The sequence below is a fragment of the Branchiostoma floridae genome, chromosome 18, assembly GCF_000003815.2.
Source record: "Branchiostoma floridae strain S238N-H82 chromosome 18, Bfl_VNyyK, whole genome shotgun sequence".
Lineage (NCBI taxonomy): Eukaryota > Metazoa > Chordata > Leptocardii > Amphioxiformes > Branchiostomatidae > Branchiostoma > Branchiostoma floridae.
The window spans coordinates 17,946,114-17,956,986 of record NC_049996.1 but is presented as its reverse complement, the minus strand read 5'-3'; the positions used below and the strand labels follow the sequence as shown (position 1 = coordinate 17,956,986).

The following is a 10,873-nucleotide window of genomic DNA, read 5'->3' as shown; positions in this document are numbered from 1 at the left end:
ACTCAGCTCGGGCCGGGCAGGTTTCAGATGATGCAGGAGACGGTCTGCGACGAGTGTCCCGCTGTCAAGTAAGCACTTAATGTACCTGTACCACATACATGTAGCTTATCACACACTAGTACTGTACTGTACCTCATAGCTTATCACACACGGAAGTTATCCGTACTGTACCTCATAGCTTATCACACACTAGTACATGGGACAAGTGTGTGTCTACTGTCTGCGACGAGTGTCCTGCCGTCAAGTAAGCACTTAATGTACCTGTACCACATACCTGTAGCTTATCACACACTAGTACTGTACTGTACCTCATAGCTTATCACACACTAGGGGACGAGTGCTCCGCCGTCAATCAAGCACGCAACTGTACCTCATAGCCTTAGTGTGCCCTAGTACTAGGAACAAGTGTTTGTCTACTGTCTGTGATGAGTGTCCCACCGTCAAGTAGCACGGAAGTTATCTGTACTGTACCTCATAGCTTATCACACACTAGTACTGGGGATGTGTGTGTTTCCTGACAGTGACGAGTGTCCCGTGGTCAAATAAGCACTGAAACTCGATCACTCCCTTGTTGTCATTCATGTTTTTAAGTATGTGTACAAAATGCTGCTGATTTGAAATTTATCAAAATTGCTGTCACAGTTTGTAGTCTTGTACTATTATTGTTGAATAATCATGTTCCTTGCAGAATGGTGACAGAAGAAAAAGTCCTGGAGGTTGAGATCGAGCAGGGCATGAGAGACGGGCATGAGTACCCGTTCCTGTCTGAAGGTGGGAGGTCTCAGGGTTCTAGCTAGTGCATTTTAGCGTAGTGGGCCACTACACTAAAATTTGTGACCACTACGCTAAAATAAGGGCCACCACGCTAATTTTTAACTAAGTGTAGTGGTGCTTTGCTGTCATTTGCTTGTTCAACAATGTCTAATCAATGTCTGAACAATGAAAAATGATGATATGCCATTCAAAACTGACCAAAAAATCCTTCAAATTTCATGTGATGTTAACAGAGTGCCAACTTTTAACTCTACATCGTCAAAATCTCACCGTGGAAGGGCCAAGGCCCCCCCTTCCACACCAATCTTCTGATTGGTCACTTCACTACCATGCCATTCCCACTACGCTAAAATGAAATCCTGGCTAGAACCCTGGGGCTTATCTAGTTCTTTATTCTATAGTCTGATTGCATAACAAGGAAATAATGTTTTGTGCTGTTGTTTTCGATCCCATTTACGACTTGCGACTCAGAATATGTATTTGTGGCTCAGCTTCCCTGACAGCATTGTCTTGATTTCTCCTTTTCTTGTCTGTGTAATGTGGATTTTCCGCTGACTTGTTGCCATTTCTCCTGGATCCAGGTGAGCCCCACATAGACGGGGAACCCGGAGACCTGAAGTTCCGCATCATCCAACTAAAGTAAGTCTCTACTCTGGGTGTATCAGCAATCATGTACAGTTTGTTATTGTGTTTTATAGCAGTGTGCTTGTTGTGATTGTCAAATGTTCCACAATTAAGTGAAAATGTATGGAAATGGGTTTTTTGTCACCAGACGGTTTAGATACATAGCATTGTGTGTTAAGTTGGTGTTTCTTATTTTTTGTTAAAGACTATTGCACATGGTATGTCAGTAAAAGCATACCATTGCACCAACCTAGAGAAACTCAATACTAGTAGACCACTCCAATTCAACACTTAGAATGTAAGTAGCTATGATAGCAGTGTGTATGAGCCAAATGACGCCCTGTTAGCCTTCAGGATTCTGGTTTAAGCTCCATCTTTCCCATTTCCCCCAGACATGAGAAGTTTGAGAGGAGAGGAGACGACCTGTACACAAACGTGACCATCTCGCTGGAGGACGCTCTGACAGGGTTCGAGATGGACATACAGCATCTGGATGGGCACAAGGTGGGGCAGATGTAGCTTTGTGTTTCTGTCTGTGTGGCACAAGGTGGGACAGCTATAACTCATTCAGTGATAAAGATTCATGGTTATTGCAGTGCCTCTCCACTGTGTTGACACTGCAGATGTGTGTGTTTTTGTACAAGAGTTGCTGTATAATGTTGACTGTGAACTTAGGAAACATAGAAAACCATCCCGTCCACTCCTACTGTAGAATTGAATTTCTGAAAAGTAGATACTAGTAGTTTTGCAGTACTTTGCCATAAAGGTTTACAGCAGAGTGGCCTAATTCTTACCTTGTCACCTACCTTATCACAATTAGATAATTGTACCAATTTTGCTTTTGCCTATTTTACTGTCATCTTTCACATGTGCAGAGGTCCAGGGTTTGTTTCTGACAGTTTGCTGCATATTCTGTGCTTCCAGGTCCATATAGTCCGCGACAAAGTCACGTGGCCCGGCTCCAAGATCCGGAAAAAGGACGAAGGCATGCCGAACTACGAGAACAACAACTCCAGAGGGGTGCTAGTCATCACGTTCGACGTGGAGTTCCCAAAAGGCAGTATAACAGAAGAGAACAAGGAAGCTTTAAGGAAAGTTTTACAGCAAGGGTCGTCACAGACAGTTTACAACGGGCTGCAGGGGTACTAGACTAGCGGGAGGGGGGCTGCAGGGGTACTAGACTAGCGGGAGGGGGTAGAGGTAGAGTTTAGGGGGGAGGGGGGCTAGAGATAGAGAGGGTTTACAACAATTTTGAAATGTACATGATCACAAATTCACAATCAATAGAAAGACATTTTTCATGATATTGTCGTACCAACTGTCATACAACTGTAAATTTGTGCACCCCGGAATGTAAGGTGTACAGTGGGATATCAGGACTAGAAGTACAGTGTTTTTCCTACAGTTACTAAGTACAATGTACTTTGGTGTACTGGCACCATTATACTTAGAGAGATCACAACTACATGTAGGTCCAAAAAGCCACAGCCTTACTGGTACTGAAACTGTTATTGTTTATCCGTAAATTACAAAAAAAGATGATTGAGGTGTCTTGTATAAATATGGCAGATGTCAGAAAATAATAAACACACAGTCAGTCATTTTCAATTTCATTGACTTTTAGCCATTGTCTTTAGTTTTCAGAAATCAACACTTTTCCACAAGCCTGCTAGCGGTAGTACAGGGGTAGTCTGGTTCTGCTTTTTGACCCTGAATTCAAAATGGCTGAAGGTCAATGAAAGTGTTCTGTAACAACAGATAAAATGTGAACTTGTTCAGTGCTACTGTAATACCATTTTGTGTATCTTTCAATGATACATTGTAGTTCTGTAAGTCCCATTGTAACAGACTAAATTATTCCAGTAAAAGTAGTTTGGTGCTCCTGATGTACTCCGGTACTTTGGAACTCCTTATTTCTAGTAAGTTAAGGTCCAGTTAGGGGGTTAGATCATTTGAGCAGGTTTTAAGGTCTGTGACCAAGTCAAAAAGGTGCATGTGATACGTACATCCTACATTTGGAGCTAGCCCTGGTCTATGGACAAAACTTTGGAGGACTTTAGAGAAAATTAGGAATGGACTGGGATGCACGAGGCGTGAAGCTGTAAAACAAATGATAGAATCAAGAATGCTGATGGAAAGACAATTCTCCAAGATTACTTAGAAGAATAAGTAGAAAATGGACAAGTCCTATGTACTTTGTTTTTATGTATATCTGAAACATTCATATACAAATGTATGCACAACACGAGGATCCTTTCTGTTCAGTTTCTTACCAGCACAACTCAGGCAAGCATATTGTTGAACGTACCTGAAAATTCTTTACATTGGCAATATTTATTGTTAAAGAATATTTGATTTTGACTGTGTAATAGTGACATTCCATGTATGGTGTAGAAAGCAGAAGAGAATTGTACAGGAATATGTGTATGATTATATTGTTTTTGTCCAAAGAACAGCAAAATTTGCATGGACAGTCATCAGATGCATGTGATTAAATGGGTATATTGTGTTATGTGTGGGTTTGGTGCTGATTTGTACATGAGAACATGTTAGAGGAATGCCAGACGACTATGTGAATGGACCCTGCATCAGTGCTACAGGCGTTTGATGAGACGGTAAACTATTGCCAGAATGCAAAATAATCAAAGATATACCATACCATACAAGAAACAGGCATACATACCGAGCTATGTTAATGGTCAATGCTTTTAATACCATAACTGCTACGATTTTACAAGTTATGCAGTGTCTAATATTGCAATATGGCCCTCCCTTCTCGGACATCTCTGTTCCACATGTTCATTTTTTTTCTCAATTTCTTAAGATTTATTCTATCTCCTAGTATTTATTTGTTAAGTAACAGAACGGTAAAAGACAAACAAACGAGTTGCTCTGACCACTGACACTGCATCTCATCAATTGTTAACTATAGCTAGTTAAAGGGGCATTCCACTTCAAACGGGAGTGTTATTTGTCGATAGATATTGATTTTAGGAAGTAATAAATGCATACGACTTCACATTATACGATAAAGTACCCAGTTGCTCCACGTGCCTCAAAAGCATTCAGTCTTCTACCAAACTCCCCAAGTACCCTCTAATTGAATTAATCCTATGGCTGAATACAATGCAAAACTTTTAGGTATGGTTTTAAAACTAATTTCAGGTTCGCTAAGAAATCTCGTCTTGTTCTTGTATTCTTTGATATTTTATGAGCAATTTGCCTTCTCGGTGTGCTTAGCGAACCTCATTTATTCAGAAAATATGCACGATAAACAAAGTGTCTATGCGTATAGGGAATGCATGGGAAGGGTCTGCATGGGTTTAGTGAGTGTCATACTGTTTTACAAAACACATATCACTCAATTCATTCCAAGGTGAATTCCACAAAATTCGGCTGATTATGTATTCATTGACACATTATCTATTGGAAAACAAGACTCCCTTCTGGAGTGGAATGCCCCTTTAAGACTTATTAACACTTGGAACTTCGATATCAATTTCTTATTGCCATCATTATCAGATAATGTGTCCTTAGCTGGTATACCTAACTAACAATAGCCTAGATATCAAGGCTCCTCCTTCACAACAACTCGGTGTGACCGTGTGTGGGCTCCTCTTTAACCTCCACGCGGTGTGTGGGCTCCTGTTTCACTCCGTGAGTGGCGATGTGCTTCTTCAGGTCGCCCTTGCGCGCGGTGGAATAGCCGCACAGCTCGCACACGAAGGGCCGCACGCGCGTGTGCTGCACCAGGATGTGCCGCTTCATGTTGCCCATCTGGATGGCGGTGTAGGCGCAGTGCCCACACTTGTAGGGTCTGTCCCCTGTGTGGGTCGCCACGTGCTGCTTCAGCTTGGACAGACTGACGGTGCCGTAGTCGCAGGCGCCGCACTGGTAGGGTTTCTCCCCGGTGTGGATGAGCGCGTGCTCCGCTAGACAGCTCTTGACGGCCGTGGAGTAGCCGCAGATGTCGCACCGGAAGGGTTTCCTGCCGGAGTGCTTAGTCAGGTGGTACGTCAGCGTGCTGCGGTGCGCGGCGGCGTAGTCGCACTGCGGACACTGGAACGGCTTCTGCCCGTGGTGCTTAGCCTGCACGTGCTGCGTCAGGTGCGCCTTCTGGTTAGCCGCGAACGGGCACTGGTCGCACCGGTAGGGTTTCTCCCCGCTGTGGGTCAGCATGTGCTGCCTCAGGTTACACTTGAACCCCGCGGAGTAGCCGCAGACCTCACACCTGTACGGCTTCACCTTGTCGTGCACGGCGGAGATGTGCTGCTTTAATGTCCCCTTCTGTGCCGCTGAGTAGGCGCACCGGTCACACTGGTAGGGTCTCTCCCCTCTGTGCACCGCGATCACGTGCTGCTTGATGCGTCCTTTCTGTGAGCAGGAGTAGTCGCACTCCTCACACTTGTACGGTTTCTCCCCAGTGTGGGTCCGCATGTGCTGGGTTAGATGCGCCCTGCTGCCGTTGGTTTGGAACCGACATTGTGGACACTTGTAGTATTTCTTCCTCACCTCCTTCGCTGCTGCCCCTCTCGCTGTTTTTGTCTTGGTCTGAAACATACAAGGTCGTAACGTCTACATAAGATGTCAAGAAAACATAATCTCTGAGCACATGTGCAGATTTAGGTGCTTCCTTTCACGTCCCGTCATACTACAGTCACAATTTCTAGTAGTACACAATGGTACTGTCCTTAGTGCTGATCTACTAGGCCCGGGGGAAACAAGACCTCGAAATAAATTCATGTTTTACGTACGTCATATTTTGATCTGATGATGTAAGCTTGTCGCAGTTTCGACGAGCGCCGACAGCCATAAAAATTTGCCCGATTTTGAAATCGCGGGAGGGTCGCGACAATCGATTTTCGTGCTATGTGACGGGCTTAACGGCAGAATCGTACGCGTTACCTTTCTTGGCAATTTTCTTTTATTAATCACGCGCTCGCATCAGTTTTGGGGTTCCCAGAGGATCTCATCCATATGATCGAATCACAGTGGCCTTACCAAATACAATGTACGCAGAAAAGTATAGTAACGGTAATGAGCAGACGATGAATAACACAGCAGGTTTTCAACACTTCACAGGTGTTTGCCTCGCGTCGGATTTGTGAATGTATTACCTGCGCTACCCAGAACAAGATGTGCGACCAGGGCAGAGGATATCCCTCAGGTACCCCTGATGCCGTTTTGTGCAGTAATGGTAAGTACCGTACCTCCAAACCATATGTATACTCATCATATATGACTACAGGTGATGCCCATGTCACCATGTGGCTTTACTGTTGGCAAGTATCCAAAGGGCTGTCCCCGGGCCTGGATACCGCCATGGCACCAGTAGATAACCCGTGGAGGTGCCTGCGTCACGACAGTTGCTGATGTTACCGAGCTGCACTGACGATAATGACCCATACATGTAGCTAGCATGATCTCCAAGCAGATGTTGTGAGAAAATCTTCACGTACTAGTAGTCTCTACATCTACATGGATACATGCAGGCGCCTTTCCGACAAACGCGTGTTAAAATATTAGGAAGGTCAGATTAACCACTACGGTCTTCCTTGCTAAGAGGGCCAACCCAAAACTTCAGGGTCGGCCCTACTTACCTAACGTCTGCTTGAAGATCAGTGATGCAAGCATCACAAATTCTGAAACATCGCCCCTCCCGATTTCTCACCTGTGTCTTGGTGCGGCCGCGAGTTTTCACACCTGCCTTCCTCGGAGCCATCTTGTTATACCCTTCCACCCTTCACAACGGGAAATCGCTACAGAATACGCAAATCTGCTCTGAACGTCTCAGCTCCGATATCATGACAGCCCTGAAGATGGCGGCCTGGAAAGGTCATGAGCAGAGGTCATACCAAAACTGATACCCCACATAGTATCGCGGAAACCGCCGACCGGTCTTAACTAACCTACCCTTATATTTTGTGTCGTTAGTAGATTAAGCCATATTGTATACATGGATATTGTGCATAATCATATCCATCAGATACATATTTTTTGAATTTTTCATATTCGTATCTACCACCATACAATCTACTGTGCATATTCAAATTCTTTTTTTCTGTGGTATCTTAACTTATTTGATATCTAATCTTCATTGAAAGGTAAAGAATCCGCTCAGTGACGAATACAATTCGCTTTGTATGGGATTTGATTTGTTCATTAGAAATTGATTCTAGACCTGCAGAAAGCTTTACCATGAATAGCGACCCAATAAAGAGTAACCCATGTGTGCACCAGATGGTATCGTTCATAGACAGTCATTCACAGCAGAGCAATAGTGTTTCCAACGTGTTGTTTATTTTACATAAATGTACATTATTCAAGCAATAAATTAGCATAGGCAGAATTACATTCTATGACGGAATAACATTGCCCTACACAAGTCAAACTTTTCACCATTATAAGTGTCAAATGACTATGTGCAATCCAACCGGATAGCAACAGGTCTATGCTTACTGTGTCAGAAGGGTAAGATCTCAAAAATCATCTATTGCCAATTGGAGGGACTGAAACAATGGAATGATGGTACACAATAAAGATATTGCATAACTGATGGTAAAATGAGTAAGTGCAGGCCAAGATAATTTGTAACAGTGCTAGTGGAAATCCTTGATAATTCCGGAAAGCAAAAAGAAAAGGAGACCTAAAACTATCTGCACCATTTTAATACATTGTGCATTTAGTCTCTTCACATTTTTGACAGGGCTATATGTTATAGTCACAACTCTTCAGGAAGACAAAATTTTGTTCTCTGTTACTGAAACTGGTTCTCTTATAACATAATCATCTCAAGTTTGACCTTCACGCGAAGGCTGTCTTGAAGGTGAAAGTGCCCATTAGTCTGAAATCCTCCATGATTACAGTTCAGAAGTCCATGTTTGACCTCAATGTTTGACCTTTATATTTGACCTTCACATGAAGGTTGTGTCAGAGGTGAAAGTGCCATGTTTGACCTCCATGTGTGACCTCCATGTTTGACCTCCATGCTTGACCTTCACATGAAGGTGGTGTCGGAGGTGAAAGCGCCCGCGAGTCTGAAGTCCTCCTTGATGAGCGTACAGAACATGCGCTGCGGGCAGGGGCGGGAGACCGGGCAGGGCCGCGGCACCGTGGTGCGCAGGATGTACTCCCGACCCGCCGGCCGCGGGAAGTCAGGGCACGAGTCGAGTTCCGCACGGTGTTCCGACGGGGAATGGTCGTCATCGTCAAAGGAGTGAGCAGCCTGGGGGACAACAGCAATGACATATCATCAGCCCCGCTGGGCATTTCCATATCATTTTAGAAGTGAGTGCATTATTAACATGATCATATGTGCATTTTGTATGTTAAGCAATATTCATAAACCAGATAGTGGTAATTTAACCAGACATTTAACAACTAAACAGACAATAGACCAGATTGTTTGTGATGACACGTCAACGCCTTTCCTTATAAAACTGTTTCCGAAAGCTGTTTGCACAGAGACAAACACATCCCCACCTTTTGTGCAGTAGCGAAGAGTTGTTACCTTTTGTGCAGTAGCGAAGAGTTTGTGTATGACGGTCCCCGCCGGTCCCCTGCCTGCCCCGATGACCTTGACCTCCGGCTGTTCCAGCAGCGAGGACACGAACCGCTCCAGCTCCTGCGCCCCGTCATCGCTCCGCGCCTTCTCCGTGTTGAACTTTGCTCTCAGTGAGCGCGCTCGGGCGATGACCGTCTCCACCAGCGTGACTTGTCTCACAAGTTCCTGTCAGTAAAACAAAGGTGACTATTTTCACCATTGTTTTGTATCATGCAGGAACACTAATGAGACATTTTCAAGTTTTGTTAATAATGCAGCATGACTGGTTTCATTACTAAAGTGTTCTACAGATCCAAGTTGTGTAAAACTGCTCCATTTACCATTTACATGTACATTAGAAAAGATGCTGCATTAATTTTTTGTAAACTCTCTCGTGCCAATTGCAGAGCCCACCGTCAGTCTGCCCCTCTGCATGCGTACAAGACTTTGTTTAAACCTTACTGCCACTTACATGTATTTCACTGTACACCAGTGCTGTATGGAGTGCATACTACGAGATCAGATCATTCCTGTTCAATATCAAACCCTTACATGGCAGGAAGGAAAGAAAGCGCAGAAGAGCAAGAGGATATTATATTGGTGATCAGTTGTACAGCTTTTCTATCCACCTTTTGCACATCTACAGGTACATGCTTCCTTTACAGTACTACAGAGTCATGTAGTTCTTACCATCAAATCCTTTTACCGTGGAATGGGCACATGGAAGAACAAAACATGTCAGTTATTAGTCAGGAGGAGCAGAAATATTGGCAAAATCGTGTAAAGGGATAGAGTGACATGATCTTTTGATGACTTGAAATGAGTAACAAGCATACTAGAGAATAGATTAGAAGGGGAAGCTCAACAAGAGACAACACAAATGTACAAGAAATAGTAACATTCAAGAGTTTCTTTAAACAGAGGCTGTGTTCCTGACTCACCTCGCATTTCTGTGCGTCCATATTTGGGGCTCGGAGGACCTTAGAGGCTCGGGCCTGGATCTGGGCCAGCATGGTGGCCAGGGCGGGGGGCGAGGTCTCACCTAGGGGAGACACACTCATGTAAACTTTATGACAAACATGACAATAACTATTACCAGGATTTTGTCCTCACATATGAAACTATAGCATTTACCATTGGCTCATTTCAACTTAAGATGGATCAAAGGACTATTCAAAAGCTTGTTGGAAAGCGCTTTACTTCATGTACCAAACTACCACATAAAAAACGTCCATTATGTCGATTTCCTTCACAGAAAACTTTCACTGCAACTTTCTGAACATCTGTTGAAACCTTTTCATGGTTTAAAAATACAAACAAATAAACAAACAAACAGCGCACCCTCCTCCTCGACCCTGAGGATGGCCGCGTGCACCAGCATCGGTGTGAGCTGCAGCGCCACCTGTGCCGGCCGCAGAGCCGCCAGGAAGTGCAGCACCTGGGGGGACATAAACAAACAACACAAACTTACATAAAGGCACAAACAAACACGCTAAATAGCAATTACTCGAGCAACTGGATACGATTTTGGAAAAAAAAAACTGCCTGGATGTCTAACCTTCATCAATAAAACAAACTTACTCAAATAAACTACAGGGAGCATTAGTGTAAGAACAGGTACTTGGCTCTCAGACTTTCTGGAGTCAAGGCGAATGGAGAACACAAACCTCCAGCAAGGCAGCTTAGGTTCACTCATCCTGAAGTATTATCCTTGGTTTACTATCTGAGGATTACATCCAGTTTGAAAGGTGTTTGCATATGGATTGTCTTGTCCTGAAACAACACCTTGCAAATGATGCCATATTCAGACAAGTTGCCTTCGAATAAAAGTTCTATGCCTATACAATATACAGAAGGATGTAGCACTAATATACAGGATTATTCTACAGTGAAAGCCCATTCTGCTGAAGTAACCACAAACCTTCTCAGCTT

General features: G+C 43.9%; 3 protein-coding genes across 7 annotated transcripts in view; 1 reads left to right on the top strand and 2 right to left on the bottom strand.

Annotated features, from left to right (window-relative positions):
• The window catches only part of LOC118405555 (dnaJ homolog subfamily B member 11-like), a gene marked incomplete in the record, with an annotated part of 8,960 nt that extends 5,050 nt beyond the window's left edge, over positions 1 to 3,910 (top strand). The window contains 5 exon segments of the mRNA XM_035805058.1: positions 1 to 68; positions 689 to 771; positions 1,356 to 1,413; positions 1,791 to 1,902; positions 2,323 to 3,910. Coding sequence (XP_035660951.1) covers positions 1 to 68; positions 689 to 771; positions 1,356 to 1,413; positions 1,791 to 1,902; positions 2,323 to 2,547 — 546 coding nt within the window.
• A 1,070-nt stretch (positions 3,911 to 4,980) lies between these two features.
• LOC118405534 (zinc finger protein 525-like) lies at positions 4,981 to 7,150 on the bottom strand. The gene is made up of 2 exons (XM_035805037.1): positions 7,070 to 7,150; positions 4,981 to 5,949 (listed from the first exon to the last, which is right to left on the bottom strand). Exons 1-2 carry the CDS (start codon positions 7,118 to 7,120, stop codon positions 4,981 to 4,983), a joined length of 1,020 nt encoding a protein of 339 aa, XP_035660930.1. The 5' UTR covers positions 7,121 to 7,150.
• Positions 7,151 to 8,252: 1,102 nt separating this feature from the next.
• Positions 8,253 to 10,873, bottom strand: part of LOC118405784 (rab3 GTPase-activating protein catalytic subunit-like) — a 12,915-nt gene continuing 10,294 nt past the window's right edge. For 2 of the 5 annotated variants that reach the window (XM_035805530.1, XM_035805533.1), the window contains 6 exons: positions 10,863 to 10,873; positions 10,283 to 10,379; positions 9,883 to 9,983; positions 9,632 to 9,640; positions 8,909 to 9,127; positions 8,253 to 8,623 (listed from right to left, as the gene is read on the bottom strand). The exon at positions 10,863 to 10,873 is cut by the window's right edge and continues 129 nt beyond it. In XM_035805530.1, coding sequence (XP_035661423.1) covers positions 8,396 to 8,623; positions 8,909 to 9,127; positions 9,632 to 9,640; positions 9,883 to 9,983; positions 10,283 to 10,379; positions 10,863 to 10,873 — 665 coding nt within the window. In that variant the 3' untranslated portion in view covers positions 8,253 to 8,395. Of the gene's footprint in view, positions 8,624 to 8,880; positions 9,128 to 9,631; positions 9,641 to 9,882; positions 9,984 to 10,282; positions 10,380 to 10,862 lie in introns of all 5 variants that reach the window. The other 3 variants (XM_035805534.1, XM_035805532.1, XM_035805531.1) reach the window with 3 other exon arrangements.